A 17,142-nucleotide genomic window follows, 5' to 3' on the forward strand; every position below is an offset into this window, starting at 1 on the left:
TATCACATTACCTTCAAACGACCTTGAGCGCAGGTTATGAACAAATGGTCGAACAGATAATAATATTGTATTGTTTAAGAAAGTTTAAAAACATTCATTTTATTCAATCGAAACTTCTTTCAAACAATACTGTACCAAAAATGTCATTTGTTGAAATTGTTGTACCGTTTAAGGTTAGCTGATAAACTTTTTTCTTTGTTTAGCATATTACTTGTAGTTGTTTGTATTTAGAATGTAGAAAAGAATATTTCAAATCGTAGAAAATGAATAGTTTTAAACTTTTACTAACTTGAACATTGTCTGCCTTGGAATTGGTGTTTACATTTTGGCGGTTGGCTACACTGAGTCGATGCTATAACGGACGCAACGTTCGAATTATTGTGACTGCACGGTTTTTTGACTTGAATATTTTCATTGCACAATTTTATGGAGATAGGTACATTTAAACATAATCTTTTTATTTTACAGTGTATATGATACGTCAGAAAAAATATTTCAATACTTCGTTTTCTAATCTTCGTTAACTGTATGTTATAATTTCAAGGAATATCGCTTTGTTATTGTTTACCGTTTTGCCCTTCGTGTACCCAAAAGCTTTACTTTCTTAAGAGAAAGTATAGTATACTTCGTAGCTATTTTATGTATATGTGTTCCGTTTCTGTTTTAGGAGCTAATGAACTACTTCGTTTTATTTTCTGCATTATGACTTCATGAAATAATAAAATAAGAACTTGAGTCCATGATTGCTAGTAAACTAAGATGTCTAATTACAGTAAGTAAATTTTAAACATCTTTTATTAGCTAAGTTTCTATTTAGTCTAACATTTTCTTATCTTTATTCTAATTTCTACAGGGAATGATCTATTCTGTAAAGTAAGAAATAAATTAAGAGAGAAAGAGAAACATATTAAGGATGTAGATAAAAATATGTATTCTGACGAAGAGATAGAGAGACCTGTTAGTGAATCGCAAGACTTTTGTTTGAAACTAACTCCAAATTCTGCTATATCTGATTCTCAAGGAATAATGTCAAGTGATGACAAAGATGTGATAGTGATAAGTGACTCTAGTTCTGATTGTTCTAGCCCTAAAACTGTTTCTTCTAAATTTAAATCCAATAAATATTTTAAATCCAAACGTGAAGTACATATTATAGATTCTTCAAGTACTGAGTCCACGGATACTCAGGGAAAACATGTTCCTAACTTACAGAAGAAGAATAACAGACCCAAAGTTATCAATGATTATAAAACAGATGATCATTTTATTAAAAGAAACAATTCTTTGTTTATATCTGACGATACTTCATCCAGTGCCACAGAATCAAATGAAAGGAATATTGAAAGTTCTGTTACAACTAAAACAACGTACTTTAGCTTTACCCCAGAGAATATGAAAGTTACATCGAAATGCAATACTCAGTTGTGTAATAATGTAAATGCAAAAAGTGTATTAACTACATATGCTAATAACAGTACAAATTCCAAAAGCACTGATGAACCTCCTAAAAGGATATCTAATAAGACTCAGAGTATTAAAAAGTTAACAAAAAAAGATGCCAAAAATATTATGAAAAATATAAAGGCAACAAGACAGGTTTATGAATCACCAAGAAGAGACAATAATGTAATAATTAATGAGAGCATAGACAATGGTATGCATCCAGCTATTTCATGTATGATAAATTTGAAAGAAAGTACTAAAATTATTGACGAAACACCAGTAAGTTCTGAGAGTGATATTGTTCAAGATTCCCAAAAGAATGTTAAAAATGTATATAAAAATCATATTAGTAAACTTGTACATACTCCACGTGAGGATAATATTACAAATAAAGTATCCACTGAATTATCAGATAGGAAAAAGAAACAAATTTCAGAATGGCTTATGACCAATACTCCTGATTCAAAAAGTGATAACTCTTTTGGTATGGTGCCTGCCAGTAACAAAGATGAGATAAGTTCTGGAAATAGTAGTTTAGAAAGATTAGAAATGAACTATGAAACCCCAAATAATAGAGAGAAAATACGTCAAGTACTTATAAATGAAAGAAAAACAACAAATGAAGAGTCCAATAAAATAATTGTGTCTTCTGCAACAAGACAAGCTACACTTCTAGAGTACACAAAACGATCCAAAAATAATGTTCTTGAACTTCGTACGTCAACAAACAATTGTGCTAACAATATGATTTCCTCTCCTGCAACAAATCAACCACAAAATGTAAATATCATGGATTGTGCTGATATATTAGATAAATTGTATGGTAAATTATGGAGAAATAAGGCAGATGAGTTGCTTCCGAAGTCTGAACCAAGGAAGCAAGTAGTTTCCACAAAAGACAGAGCTGTTCAGACAGAAAGGTAAATTAAAAAGGCAATCTTTTATTTCATAAGTAATTATAGATAACTCCAAGCTAAACTTTTATTACAGGAAAACAGGAAAGAAAAAAATTGTATATACATCAGATTCAGAAGATGAAGATAGTACTGCACGTAAGTAATTACATTATAAACTGCATTAATCTTGTGTCTCATTTTGTATTAAAATGTTCATTTGAACTATATAGCGTTAAAAAACTTAAAACCACAAAGGTCGACAACAAAAAGAAATATTCAAACGAATATTAAGGTAAAAGACAGTTTCATTAACGATGAAACGTCATCGGAAAGTGGATGTGAAAGTTCCTACTACACTGCAGTGACAAATCCGAGATCATCGACAAACAATCCAAAGCCTAAACCAACACTTCCACCACATATACAGAAGTAAGAAACGTACATATCTAATATTTACAATAAATGTATGAAGAGTTTCTTAATAATTTGGATGATTTCTTTTACAGAGTTATATCGCTATGTGACACAGATACTGAAGACGAAGATGAAGATAAAAATCGTAATAAAATACAGGATTTCAGAAGAAGGAAATTGTCTTTTAGCGAGGATGAGAGTAAAAGTTCAAGTACTAGTGAATTCGATCCTGGCGATGATGTACCATTAAAACCTACAAGCAAAAAAGGTAATACATATTTGTAAATCGTTTAGGTAACGTGTTATAAAGTTGTAATACATTTCCGTAGATCTCACTAAATCTTCACGGCAAATAGTTAAAAAGGACCCTATATTTAAACCAACTTCTGACACTCTAAAAAATGGGAAACAGGCAAGCTTCTTGGCATCTTTATCCGAAAATATTCCTTTTGCCAATGCACATCCAGATGCTAAGAAATACAGAACAAATTACAAAGCTAATAAGGAGAGTCTATGCAGTTATTTATACAAATTGTATAATGAAAAAGTATTTAATAAGCAATTGCCAGAGAATATGAGCATTGAGTGGAATATTCGTATGAGAGGTACTGCTGGATTTTGTTATAATAAGAAGTCTATAAAACCACTTGGAGGTGTTGCAAGATCATCAAGAATAGTTCTATCGACAAAGGTGTGTAATTGTATTATTAATAAAAATAATATATCCAATATAAATTGGAACAACTGTTTTTGTATAGGTGTTGGATACACCAGACAGACTTCGAGACACTTTAATACATGAAATGTGTCATGCAGCAGCCTGGTTGATAAATGAAGTTTCTGATGGTCATGGTCCGTTTTGGACGGGATGGTATATATTAATAATATTATTTACTGTCTTTATACTTATTCAAAATGACTGACGCATCCCACTTTAGGGCCAACAAAGCCATGAAGACATTTCCAGACTTACCACCAATTCGCAGATGTCATGACTATAAAATTAAAACTAAGTTCACGTATAGATGTGTCGGCTGCGGATACAGGTACTATATTTTATATGAAACTTATAAATTCGAGTATAGCCAAATTAATAAGTGCACGATCTTTGTAGTATTGGCAGGCATTCAAAGTCTTTGGATGTTGAAAGGAAACGGTGCGGTCATTGTTACGGAAAGTTTGAATTACTAGTGAACAAAACAACAAAATCTGGTACAGTTCAACTACAGACACCCAAGAGAGAACTCGGCGGATTTGCGCTCTATGTAAAAGAAAACTATAATTCTGTAAAAAATGAGTGTAATGTAAAGCATGCACAAGTGATGAAGATTTTAGGTCAGCAATTTTCAGCAATTAAAATTGCAAAGAATCAGGGAAATTCTGAGAATAATCTAGATACTCCTGGTTAAATGAATTTTAAATATAATGTAGATCATTGTTCAAAATGCTCCAATTTTTAACTGTTTGTACATTTTTAACGCGGACGGGTACTTTCTGAGCACCCTAATTTTATACATACATGATAATTGACGAAACTGATTTTACCATTGCAGGCATTGGAATATAAGTTTTGGATTGAATTTTCTATTATACTAAGAACGAAGTTATATTAATTATACAGATAAATAGATTTTTACAGATTGTATAGACGCGGCAGTGGTTTGTAAAGAGTGTATTATAATATTACAATAAATGACATATAACAGGTAATTCACGCTTAATCGTAATCCATGAGGAATAAAATACCTAGCTAAGCTCATTAAAAAGTAAATATACATTAATGCGATTGATTAATAGAGCATACATACTGATATGACGCCATTAAACAATTCACGTAGGTTGACCCATTATTAACACGGTTAAGTATTTTTAAAACCGTCCAATAATCTAAGGGTGTTTAACTGGGTGCTCGCGGGCACTCTAGTGACACTCCCCTCGCAAAAAGCTACTGCAAAAGAGTACTGCACATGCCTTCTCTTGTGACCTACCACCCCAGGCTGAAAGGAGTGAATGAACTGTCGCGAAATGAACATTATCATTATCTAGCAACGCTTGTGGCGTCATTTGCGGTAAAACACTGAAGCTACTAACCAATTAGCATCAATTGGTATGTCATTTGTGCCACCAATTATCACCATCACGATCTTCTCAATTGAAATTCAAATATTTCATTTATATTAGTCAAAGTATTTATAAAATAAACAATTCATACGTACATTAGTGCTCCAATTACTGCTCAATAAATTCGAAGAAGCAAAGAACTTTTTCAGAAAGATTTAGGCAACACTCACTATTTTAACTTTTTTGTATGTTTCATAAGCTATATAATATAATATTTATTAAACATTCTACCACGAATGATTAACAGATCTATTGTAAATAATCATTGTTAACGAGCGTTCAATTTACAAAATTAGCAATCTGTAGAATAAAAATGTTCTTCAAACATCGATAATAGAGGATTCTTCTAACTTGTGGGTAAGGAAGGGTTTACCCTTACCCATGACTAATCCGCCACACTACTCTCCCTTCTAAAAAGATGCAACTTCTGTACCTGGAGACAAAGTAACTTCCTTCTTCCCTTCGTAGACCCTTAATGATTTTCCTTGTTTGAAAATGAACTTCCTTGTCCTGTTAGGAGAGAGGAAGGGTGCTAACTCTAGTGACATCCCCTAAAAAGTTACCCTCCTGCTACTTTTACCTGTGATTAAACACCCATAGAACTGCTCACATACACAGTCTCGACTCCTTGAGTGAGGTAGTGGAAGAACGTTGTTACCAAGTTACTAGCGTGAGGGGAGTAAAGTTAGACACCTCTGCCACTATCTATTCTCGGTTAACACGTTCGCGGACAGTAGAAATCTCAATACATCGGAAAAATAGGAAAAATATAAATGCCGTACTCCGAAAGTTAAAGTGAATAATAATTAGAAAAATTTAATGGTACATAGAATGAAATTCACGACAATGTGGCTTCTAAATTTGAATGTTCTGGCATTCACGTGATTTTGTATGGCAATGAAGATGAATGCTATAGCATTCACGTCGACGAACGTGTTAAGGCTGTTCTCAACGGAAATATCACCAGGCGTTGCGAACGTAACCGAGGATTATTTGAACAGTGGAAACGCATGCGTTGAGTATATTCCGTGGCGGCGGCATCAACAGCGCGCTCTAAAAACAGTCGAGCCGAAGATGGCGACGTGCGAGTGGCGGTGTCGGTTCGGTATTTAAGAGAAAGGACCATGTTGTTGCTGCAGTGTTCGCAGTCTTTCCGTGATTCGCGTTGAGTTCGTGCAAATGTAGGAATGTCAGAGGCTAAACGGGTACCTTTGCAGACCTTGGAGTTTCCGGAGTCCTTGGGCTACGCCGCGAAGAACGAGAAAAAGGGGGAAAAGGGCAAACAGCTCGCGCCCTCCTTCCGCTTCGTACTCACCCTGCCAGAGTCGAACGAGAAGGCATGTCCTGAGTTCAACTATGCACAGCTCCTCAAAGCAGAAGAGGTCAGTTTCTACCGTTTACTCGCCGATCGGATATATCCGAGGGGAAAAACAAAAGCCCACGACGCTTTATCCCATACGGTTGCCTCGGCCAAAACATCCCGACGGGCAAGGCAAACACCGGCTACGATATCGCTTCGCGTACCGTACTTTGACAAGAAACTGCAAAAATTCCAATGGGATCGACCATTTTCGTGTTGCACGAAACAAGGGGGACTCGTGCGCGCCGCTTAGGCGAATTGTCATGTCGTGATTATCGCGTGAGATCCAGGCATCTCGCGCGGCTACGTGCACGATTTTCTTCTGCGATCTCGACGCTCGTATAATACGGGCTCGCTTGTTTTTTCGGCCGTACAGAGCACCGTTGTTGTGTGTTTAGAGGCTAGGCAGAAAAAGGTGTGATCAATTCGAAGCCATCGAATAGAAAGGTCGTAACGTGTTGCCGGTGTGTGTCGGTGTCAACGTATGCTCGCATAAGGCAACGTCTGTTGAAAGCTTTCTTCGGGACCTCGCCACCGACGAACGTACGACAATCGTTTTCGCGATAGTCGTTCCCCAGAATGCACGAAATAGACGCGGAATTACTGTTACACGACCATACGGTCCGGCATTGCGACTTCTCCAAGACGAGACGTGACTGTTGCACGTCCGCCGTACCTACACTCGTGTCTCGTTTCACAATCGTTTCTAAAGCTGCTCCGCTTTCGTTCGTACGTTTCTTTTATTCTTTCTTTCTTTCTTTCTTCTCCTTCTTTTTGTATTACGCGAAACGTTTTATCACGGTGATTTTACATGTACGCGTAGGAAATCCCGATCTTAATTTTACGATCGACGTGTTCGGCCGGAATTCGCGCCCACCGACGCTTCTCAGTCACGACGTTTTCACGTTAGACCGGACCCGTATCGTGCAATTGTTAAAACGTTCCATTATGTCCTTCATTTTTCATTTCGATCAACTTTTACTTACGGCTCACTCCGATCCCATTGGCGGCGGGTTTTCTTTAATATTTCTGTGATCTTCGAACGTAGACGAATCGCGATACGAAGACTGCCGGGATTGGGTTTTTCTTTTTTGCGTTTTTAAATATATATTACGAATATTTTTTTTTTATTTTTTTTTTATTTTTGATGGATCGTCGGTTAACGCGGTTCGAGCGAAGACACCAGTTGTACGAGTGTGATCGCGAGTTTTTTATTCTTAAGTTGGACGTTTTTCGTTTTGAATTGCATTAGTTCCTAGAAAACGACGATTGCAATGTAAGAAAATATTTTTTACGCCTGTATCGCGTCGAATCAATTTTTTCTTGAAAACGGTTCCCGTATACTCGAACACTCGATATTCCTCTAAGAATAAATCGTATTTTACATTTGAATTTTTTTTTTTCAAGTATTATCATAGTGCGTAAGCACACTGTTGTTGCAAACAGATTAGTTGCATGCACAAACGTTAATAATGATAGTTATCCGAAGTTAACCACTGGCGTGTGCACATCTTGCCCATTGTCTACTAGCACTTCGCGACGGTATTGTTTATAAATGGTATTGTTTACGAACATTTTATATATAACATGTGTTTTATGGTTTTTTATACGTGAAATACATACGTTCGACGTTATTGACAATTACATTTTATTCTTTTTTTTGTACCAATCATTCGTTGTAGCGTCTCTGGTACTAGGGTAACAGAAGATAACAAGAAGTTGCCCGTCGCGAAAGAAAGAGCAAGAGCTATACTCTGCACGTAGCATGTGCTCCTGGTATCAGTGGATAGCTCATGCCCTCTTGTGAATCAATTTTGTCTTCTCTTCGGTTCCATTGTAAATGATCGATGTTTATTCATAGAGTAAAATGTATTAAATTCTCGCGTTTATAAATAATAATATATTATAAATTTAATATATGCCTACAATTAATTAGAAACACGTTAAATTTAATTTATCGACCCTATATTATTCAATATAATCGACACCGACGCAAATTTCTTTCTTTTTCTCTTACCTTTTTCTTTTTCTTTTTTTAATGATTATTAATGATGATTTTCCTATCGAAAAAAGAAAGAGAACCGTAATCTTTATTCTGTTATTTTATTAACGATAATAGGATAAGCTTTCGCGGGTAATGTACGCGAACGAAATTGGATTAAATTTTTTATGTATCGACACGCGTAATACATATACATATGTATATATATATATAATTTACTTCAATTACTCGGTGGAACGCAACAGCTGATGATTTGCGTACATGCGCAGTGCATGGACTATTTCTGAATTTTTGATAAAATAGTGAAAGTACGCGCGCGTACGTTGTGGGTTAGTAGGCGATGTCCGGCTAATAATTGGATAACAATGCCCGTCGGGTTCGACGATGAAATGAATGATTATGTTGTGTTGCAGAAAAAACGTAGGAAAGATGTTAAACAAGAAAATACAAGCAACGGTCTCCCGTTCGACGACGACGGTGATGACGATGAAAAAATTCGCGACATGGCAAGGCGATTTGAAGCGAAATATGTATGTAAAACGTTATTTACGTTGATTCGCAATCATTCGGATGAAATGATTGTGTATCCGTGAATCAAATTCATTTTTTGCTGAAACGTGTTTTTGGTACAGGGAACTTCAACTACAGGAAGGAAGAAGAAAAAGTACGATGATTATGTGGATCTGGGTGCAGGATACGATGAGAATGATTCTTTCATCGATAATACTGATGCTGTAAGCAACATGCGATGTTCCTATGGAAGATACTTGCTGTGCTCGTTGTTTTAATATTAAATATTATTGTGTTACTATTGCAGTACGATGAAATTGTACCGGAAGAGATGACTACAGCTCATGGAGGTTTTTATATCAACTGCGGACCACTTGAATTTAAGTCAGCGGATCACCACACCTTGGTTCACAACAATAACAACAACAACAATAATAACAATAGTAATGATGAAGAAAGTAGTGAAAGCAGCGAAGAAGATACAGAAGATGTGGATAGTCCAAAGAGATCGGACAAACGAAATCATAGTTCATCGGATGAAGAAGAAGCTGAGGATATTACTGGTGATCAACCAAGAAAGGTAATCGACGTTATAATGCTACATTGTTTTTCTTTCTAAATTGGTATGTAAAATTGACAAATGTTATGATTTTTACAGAAACAAAAGGTAGATGAAAATGGTGAAAAGAAGTCTGCCCAGGAAAATATTGTCAAAAAGAAAAAGAAACAGCAAAATTTACCAGAACAACAAAATTCTCAGCAAGATGGGGATACTTTAAATAAACGAAAAGAAAAAGGGGAGACTACGGATGCTGAAGGTAATACAATACAGTCCTTTATGTCAATAAAAAAATTTTATCATAGTTATATTACATGTTTATACATAATTTTTTGTATGCTAGGTTCAGAAGATCAAGAAGAAAAGAAAAAGTCTGACAACAAAGTGACTGATTTACAAAAAAGTAAAAATAATACATCGGATAAAAAATTTGATATAAAAAAATTTGAAAAGAAGGCAGCTAATACAAATGGCTTTGATGGGAAGAAGTCGGATCTAACAAAGTTAAGCGGCAAAGATAGTAATATTGATGACGCGATAGAGAGTGTAGTTAATGCTGCGAGGGTTGAGGACGAATCGAGTGGTGATACTACCGATTCTGGCAAATCCCGATGTATAGGTACGGAATCGGAGTGCGACGATATCGATAAAGAAACACCTTTACCTGACTCCCTTCCAGAGAATGTTGTAGAAATAGTAAATAAATTAAAGGCACAAGCTGAAAATAGCAAAGAAAGAAAGACTAAATTTTTCAATTCGACAGTAACTACGTTATTGTTAAGGTAAGGGTTTATTAGATTTCCATTAATCCTTTCATACGTACAAACAGAATAATATCATTTTTATTTTAGTTTAGAGAAAAGGTTAAGAGCTCTTTCTTCCCCGAGTCTAAGGTTAGAAACATATGGACACCTCGCGCGATTCTTACCGTGTAGTAAAATGGCACTACAAAATAGAGCAAAGAAATTGTATGTAGAAGATGTTGAATGCAGTGTCGGTGAACTTGTACGAAGGTAATGTATCTTTTCAAATGTATTTTAGCAACTGTTTGTCATAATTTTATATCTATCGTCACTTCTATTAATTCAGAATGATCAGTAATATATCTTTTCGTTACAGGTTAAAAGACGTTATTAATAAAATAATGCCATCCGTGGTGTGCAAATATCTTGATGAGTGTCAAAAGGTTGCTGAAGGAAAGTAAGTATTTTTCGAAATAATAACGTTGCAGGGTTTACATATTTAATTGTTAGTGAAAGAACTTCTAAGGAAAGCTTTATACATTAAAAGAACACTCTTGTAGCTTTAAAACGTAAATTAATTGAGTATGCAGCATCGAATGGGAACTTACTATAATTTTCTATTTCTTAGTCCTCATTTATACTGGGATATATACCGGTACTGTTGGTAAGGTGCCCCTCGTAAGAGGAAACCCCTTTTTATTCTTACCTTTCCAGTTGTTCATTATCTTCCTCTACTATCTTATCTACTTTTCCCTTACTCTATTCATGCTTACTTATCGCTGCTATCTCGGTGTTTCATATATTTAAAAATGATTTTATTCGCTGTATACATAAAAGGTAACATAACATTTCATTTCCATTTATTTGCCATGATTCTTAGAGAGATAGCGGAGGAAATACGGGGCTTTTTATCATCAGTATCAGTGTTTAGTTTGTCACGATCGCCATCCTACTCGTGAAACAATGAACCATTATATTTTAATAGAATTCAGATCAGCCGTCACATACATACACGCATACATATATCTATTCAGGATTCATATTAGATTATTATTGTTACGTAGGAATTTGTAAAATCATCAAATATGATAAATAGTCGTTACCTTTTGTCACCGTCATACCATACATGTATTCTAGAATTCCTTTGTATTCCACGATTTGTAATTAGTCCTCGTTTCAGGGAAATGGACGGATCACCCGCCGACGCTGAGAGTTCCGACGAAGAAGACAATTGCGAGAACTTAGATAAAGCTAAAATTCCGAAAAAGTCTTTCCCCTGGACGGAGGAAGCAAAGTAAGCTTTCGAAAACTGATTTCGCCTAGCAAATAGAAACTGCTTGGAATCGATGCGTCAATTATACCATTTTTCGTTTTCAGGAAACTTGTTTATGAAATCGCGAATGCACAAAGGCAAATTTATAATGTTTTAAGACCGAGGAAATTAAGCATGTATAGTTTTGTTGGATCATTCTTGTTGCGAACTGTATTACCCTTATGGCCGAGAGGATACATGACGCCAGCGACTTTGTTAAAGTTTGTTGACGATTCTGAGCCTGTGTAAGTCCCTATCTCTTATGATTTTACTTTCTTCTTAGTTATTCCACTAATTCGTAACCCTTGTATAATTTGATTATAGCACAAAGAAGAAACAGAAGAAACTGAAAGATGTTGGCAACGGCAGCACTACAACTGCGGCTGGAAATGCAGTGTATAATTCAGTTGGAAAAGTGGAAGCGAATAGTATCCTTTCTCAAGAGAGGGAAAAATTATCAGTGAGTGTGGCGAAAGGTCAAATTCCCGGGGACGGTTCCGCCAACTATGTGAAACAAGGGACTGTTAAATTAAACGATAATATCGAGAAGAAACAGCAGAGTGTGAAACACAAGGAGAAGAGTAAAGAGATAATTAATTCGGGGCAGCAACACGAAGGTTTGACAGTTGCTACCAATAATTCCACTGTGGGTAAAATCTCTGTCGTGCCTACAGCTCAATTGATGGCTTTAAAGCCGGTTAAATGTCATGTAGAGAAGATTAATTTGATGGAGTTAGGTAATAGTTCACTTTCTATCACACCTGTTAGCGAGTTCCATAAGTCATCCACAAAAGTGAATGAGAATAAGAAAGATGTAGTTTCTATTACGGCTTATCCTGAAACGTCGAACGTTCTTCCAAATACAAATGAAGTGCCTCAGAGTGGACATCATTCCGTACACAGACAAGATGCTTCATACTCGTGTTCACAGCCTCAGCATTCTAATTATTCAACGTCGAATCAAACATCCCCCCATTCGAAGTCTGTATCTCTGAAGCACAGGTTGCTGCATGAGAATACCGAAACCAACAAGAACGATAAGAAACCGGACGAGAAAGACGCCGATGCGATTAATAAGACTGAAAAGAGGGATAAGAAGCGGGAACGGGGCGTGGAGGTTAAGCACAAATCAAATGACGTTAAGAGACGAAAGAAGGATGCGAAGGTAGTGGAAAAGCAAATAGGGCATATTAGTGCAGACGTAGTGCCTATGCAACAGCAGCAACCGTCTCTCTCGAAGGAGGAGCAGGAGCAAAGACAAAACGAGGAGACGATCGCTGCTACCAATTACTTGAGTCAGATGATCATTAACGATGATGCGACCCCCAGAGGTGTGACGGACAAACGGAAAGACGGTACTCTTCTTTTAGACGAGCCTGTAAGTAACACTGTACAGCCAACGGAACAAGAGAAAGACGTTCAAATGGTTATGAGATCTTTAAAAGAGCTCCAAGAGTTGCAAGAAATGAAATACTCGCCGAGCAATTCTCCGGTCGGCACCAACATCCAGAAACCTATCAAGTCGAATGCGCAATGTACTTCTTACCAGGACGACTACTCACGACTGTATCTTAAAAAGGACGTGAAAATGAAGTCTAAAGAAGATTCACAATGGTAGTAGTAATATCAACAGATACCATGCACCGTAGACGCAAATTACATTTGAACAGAACTAAGGAAAGCCAGTGGTCAGATAATAATTTTCATAGAGATCTATAAAAGGCGGACGTTTCAGTAAATCTACATTATTTTTTATGGAGACAAATGAGCGTGGAACTGATCAGAACTTCTTCCATTACTACAATGCCGCGTCACTGTTGATGACCAAGAGGGATAAAGAAAGAAAGAAAGAAAGAAAGAAAGAGAGAAAAAAAAGAAGTAAAATGAAATATAAAATAGAAACCGCAAAGCAGCTGGTAAATAGTGTGCCGCGATCATATTGTATCGCATACGATTTTTAAGTATTTTAACGAACCCGCCAAATTCTGTAAATATATATTGAATTCTTTCGTAGTTATTTGAAGAGAAACGATAAAAGAAAAAAATGAATGAAAAATGCGCGTGTACAGAGTAAGTATAAATTATGGAAGTATGTTAATCGTATAGGCACTTGTAAATAAGTTATCGTCCGTTCATCGCCGTGAATGGAGTTGGTCTCTGTTGAAGATCTGAGTTTCTTTATTTTCAAAAATCCGAGATAGCGAGTCCGTTGCCCGACAACCATAGAAAATGCGAGTCTACCAGCGACTGGAACAGAGTTTGTTTTCGGTACACCGCGGGTTCGCGCCAGCTCGTTGCTCGTATCGTTTCTTTCACCGTGAAACTTACTTGTAAAGCGCTTCTTTTTTATTTTCACGTACGTACTGCCACGGTATGGGAGGGGTGCGCTAAACCTTTGTTACGTAGTATACGTATAGTTTCCGTAGATTCCAATAACACGTAGCCACCCTGAGTCATCGAGCGAGAGAGAGAGAGAGAGAGAGAGAAAGAGAGAAAAAGAGAGAAAAAGAGAGAAAAAGAGAGAAAAAAATAAATAAAAAAAAACCAGTTATACTCCTTCGACGCACGAACCACTGTTTACATTTTCACGATCGAAACTGCGAGATGAAAGGGAAAACCGCCGCGCGATTCGTTTCTTTCTGTTTTCGTTACTTCGCCGCCGGAATTGCCCGTTTACGATCGGACAGAAGCACGCGAGTAACGAGAACGACGCTTTTATCGTCCGGCTCGAACGGGAATCAGTTTACAGTAGAATCGACGAAATGCTGTGCATGTTCGCGTTATTTATAAACGCAGGAAGAACGAATAAAGTGGAACCAACCCAATCTCTATCGCGTATCCTCAGCGTAGAAGTATTCCGGGAGCTACGAGAGACTCTGAAAAGAAAGGAAAAAGGAAAGAAAAAGAAAAAGATAATGGGAAGAAGTTACCGTTACCGTTGAATTGTATTTACAAGCTACAGAACTGTATAGTTTGGTACGGCTGCCTGATCAGACGAGAACAATTCGAGTAATCAACCGTGTGCAAGAGAGAATGACGGAGAGAGAGAGCGAGAGAGAGATACGAGTGAGAGGGCAGAGAGAATGCGCGTGAAAGTACTATTCTAGAAAGAGCTACGATATTTTTGAAACAGAAAGACTACGATTAGTGATGTATTATAATGCCGCATACCTTCTTTTCCCACCCCCTCCCGACCCAACCCCTTTACGGATACTTAGAGTATAAATTTGAGAAAAAAAAAATCAAGAATACAACAAGAACGTCTCTGTACAATTCTGCACCGAGAATTTCCACGAGGACGGCGTAAAATATAAGTTTTGAATATTTTTTACAATATCTACATATATTTCTTACCTTCACCTTTTGATCTGACTCGACCGATACCCGTCAAAAAGGTGCCTCCAACGCGACTACCTGTAAGTTCTGTAAATACCACGTGTGAATTATTTATTTCGGCCAGACACGCATGTACACGCCCACACACGAACACACACCAGAGACACGACCGCACACATAACCACACTTTTTTTGTATTGTAAGTTTTAACGGATTAAACAGAATTCGAAAGTAACGAGTGTTTTAAGTGGAACGATAATGGCGGCACGATTGAGACATCTGTTCTACCGTCGTCGTCGTCGTCGTCGTCGTCCGTTAGGATTTTATTGGCCAGCCGGCGAGTTTATACCCTAACGCGTGCTACCGGAGTCTCAAGGTCATACCGGAGATCCGCAGGATCTCTCGGATTATCGTGCACAGGATACATTTCGTTCTGCAGCCGCAAGGACATGCGTTTCCCTATAAATGCACGGCGGTTGCGTTCGATGATCAGACAAAATTCTTCGTTCAACAGAGTCGTTCTCAAACATGTTCCCAATTTCGTTGATCGTGCTCTCGATCGTTGTACCGCGGATCTTCTGCGGTTCCGAGTCGATTATCCTAGAGGGCGAGAATCGGTCAGGCTCCTCTTTGACGGATATCCTGCGGAAAAAGATTGATTCTGCCCGCGTGACCCTTAACGACGAGAAAACGAGCGAGGGGGACAGCTTCGCGAGGGACAGGGGCCAAGCGGGATTCAAGGAGTTTATGCTGGACGAGAGAAAGTACGACGAGCAGGACACCGCGCGCAAAGGTCACGACAAAGGACAGCACAGCTTAGGCGAGTCCGAAGCCATCGATCAAGGGAGGAATGCTTTTGAACGTCACGGGAGCGGGTACTACAAAAACGGACACCATAGGACCGGTTTCACCAACAACTACCATAAAGACGAGTCGGGTAATAACTCGAGCTTTTACGAGGACAGTGACGACGAGGGGGGCCATAGGTCGTCCGGGAACACCGGCGTTTATTATGGCCAGAAATCGCGGGACTCGTTCAGGGATGGGGCCCGCGACGCTGCTTACAGCGGGAAGGATCGGAGCCTACAAGGCTCCTATGACAATAGGCGAAAGTAAGTTGTAGGAGATTCAACTATTTGCGCTGGGCAATATTTTTCATTGCAAATACTCATTACTTTATGAGTAAATATTAACGATACGCGATTGCTTTTCTTATAGAAATTGAGGGACAGAACTATTTTATTTCGACAATAGGCGAAAGTAAGTTGTAGGAGATTTAAAAGGATAGGCTATAGTTTTCTAATTTCGTAATTATCTTATCTTAGTAATTATTTAATTATCTTAGATAGCACGTCAAATGGTTTGGTAATTAGAAAACATTGCCATATAGTTGAGAATTAATTTACTTATTGATTGTTTCAATATTTTTATCAATTTTGAGAATTCAACTAAATGGGAAAGAGTGGAAATTACACGGTGTGAACGTGTTAAACGCTGAGTAGCGCTAAGTTTCTAAAAAATCAACGGCGATGTTAATTTGTTTTTAATAACTTCCATTCGCGATCGAAAATTTCGTGGATTGCAGAGTAACCGTAACATTTATTGTCCTGTTCAGTTACAATGATTATCGCGATCACACCGGAGGCTACTATAAAGATCGGTACAAAGATGACAGAAGGAACTACCTGCAAGACGAGGCGGGACATTACATCGATCGAAATGGGAACGAGATTTATCGCAGAGAAAAGTTGTACCCAACTTTCCGTAATAATCATTATTTCGTACAACCATTCAGACATTCCCATTATGACGTAGATTTCACACCCAGAAATTACTACACAGATGATCCTTACGTACTTGATTCGAAAAATGATAGGTAATTAACATACGCTAAATTTTTAAAACAGCATACAGTGTGTGGATGATAATTTATTTATTTATAGATATTTTCCTACCAGCCGACTGGATTACGAGTATGAGCCACATTATCCTTACAGGGGTCATTACGATAGAATTTATCCGGATGACGTTTACGACCATGGATATACAAACAAATACAGAATTGGTTTTAACAAAAGATATAGATTTTAATACATGTTTATAAAATGTAAATACACGTAAATAATTCAATAAATGACTTTTATGGTTGTATGGGGGTTTTGTTGTTCACTGCACTATCGCGTAGACTAGGAGATCCACCATTGCCATGAATAACGGATACATCAAAGTCTCTGCAATGTTATTATGATTGCTACAAGTAACGACACTTTGTAACTAATTACGTTGTCAATGATTTTTATGTACGATTAGAAATTCTGTCTAATTAATACGTTCATAACCTACGGGTGGCAGTCGGCTGCGTATTTATGGCGTTTTCGTAACACGTGAAATGAAGCATGGTTAAATAAATGTTCAAAGCGTTCCTACAAGTCCGTACAATCCACAA

General features: G+C 37.3%; 3 protein-coding genes across 6 annotated transcripts; all 3 read left to right on the forward strand.

Annotated features, from left to right (window-relative positions):
• The first annotated feature begins 288 nt into the window (after positions 1-288).
• On the forward strand, positions 289-4,476 carry LOC116430092 (Germ cell nuclear acidic peptidase). Of its 2 annotated transcripts, XM_031983771.2 has the most exons (10): positions 289-436; positions 668-772; positions 854-2,363; positions 2,434-2,495; positions 2,570-2,768; positions 2,846-3,021; positions 3,083-3,444; positions 3,512-3,624; positions 3,692-3,799; positions 3,868-4,476. In XM_031983771.2, the coding sequence occupies exons 2-10, from the start codon at positions 760-762 to the stop codon at positions 4,160-4,162; spliced, it is 2,838 nt and encodes a 945-aa protein (XP_031839631.1). In that variant the 5' UTR covers positions 289-436; positions 668-759; the 3' UTR covers positions 4,163-4,476. The 2 variants fall into 2 exon arrangements, with proteins under 2 accessions (XP_031839631.1, XP_031839630.1); XM_031983770.2 differs by lacking the exon at positions 289-436 and having other exon boundaries at positions 576-772; positions 3,868-4,475.
• Positions 4,477-5,549: 1,073 nt separating this feature from the next.
• yem (yemanuclein) lies at positions 5,550-13,868 on the forward strand. Of its 3 annotated transcripts, none has more exons than XM_031983950.2 (12): positions 5,550-6,256; positions 8,650-8,766; positions 8,869-8,970; positions 9,054-9,326; positions 9,405-9,564; positions 9,649-10,087; positions 10,157-10,318; positions 10,425-10,505; positions 10,677-10,712; positions 11,229-11,342; positions 11,426-11,605; positions 11,685-13,868. In XM_031983950.2, the coding sequence occupies exons 1-12, from the start codon at positions 6,062-6,064 to the stop codon at positions 12,976-12,978; spliced, it is 3,153 nt and encodes a 1,050-aa protein (XP_031839810.1). In that variant the 5' UTR covers positions 5,550-6,061; the 3' UTR covers positions 12,979-13,868. The 3 variants fall into 3 exon arrangements, with proteins under 3 accessions (XP_031839810.1, XP_031839811.1, XP_031839813.1); XM_031983953.2 differs by lacking the exon at positions 5,550-6,256 and adding an exon at positions 8,472-8,565; XM_031983951.2 differs by lacking the exon at positions 10,677-10,712 and having other exon boundaries at positions 5,551-6,256.
• A 976-nt stretch (positions 13,869-14,844) lies between these two features.
• LOC116430207 (uncharacterized) lies at positions 14,845-16,826 on the forward strand. Its single transcript, XM_031984014.2, has 3 exons — positions 14,845-15,808; positions 16,312-16,572; positions 16,640-16,826. Exons 1-3 carry the CDS (start codon positions 15,225-15,227, stop codon positions 16,785-16,787), a joined length of 993 nt encoding a protein of 330 aa, XP_031839874.2. The 5' UTR covers positions 14,845-15,224; the 3' UTR covers positions 16,788-16,826.
• Positions 16,827-17,142: the final 316 nt, after the last annotated feature.

Source organism: Nomia melanderi, chromosome 6 (genome assembly GCF_051020985.1).
Source record: "Nomia melanderi isolate GNS246 chromosome 6, iyNomMela1, whole genome shotgun sequence".
NCBI lineage: Eukaryota > Metazoa > Arthropoda > Insecta > Hymenoptera > Halictidae > Nomia > Nomia melanderi.

Bases quoted from the DNA above. Each gene is read 5' to 3' on its own strand.
- LOC116430092 (XM_031983771.2), top strand. The intron at 2,364-2,433 runs GTAAATTAAAAA...CTTTTATTACAG, and splicing joins AGAGCTGTTCAGACAGAAAG to GAAAACAGGAAAGAAAAAAA. The intron at 3,800-3,867 runs GTACTATATTTT...CGATCTTTGTAG, and splicing joins TGTGTCGGCTGCGGATACAG to TATTGGCAGGCATTCAAAGT.
- yem (XM_031983950.2), top strand. From the start codon at position 6,062: ATGTCAGAGGCTAAACGGGTACCTTTGCAGACCTTGGAGTTTCCGGAG. The intron at 10,319-10,424 runs GTAATGTATCTT...TTTTCGTTACAG, and splicing joins GTCGGTGAACTTGTACGAAG to GTTAAAAGACGTTATTAATA. The intron at 11,606-11,684 runs GTAAGTCCCTAT...ATTTGATTATAG, and splicing joins GTTGACGATTCTGAGCCTGT to CACAAAGAAGAAACAGAAGA.
- LOC116430207 (XM_031984014.2), top strand. From the start codon at position 15,225: ATGTTCCCAATTTCGTTGATCGTGCTCTCGATCGTTGTACCGCGGATC. The intron at 15,809-16,311 runs GTAAGTTGTAGG...TGTCCTGTTCAG, and splicing joins TCCTATGACAATAGGCGAAA to TTACAATGATTATCGCGATC. The intron at 16,573-16,639 runs GTAATTAACATA...ATTTATTTATAG, and splicing joins CTTGATTCGAAAAATGATAG to ATATTTTCCTACCAGCCGAC.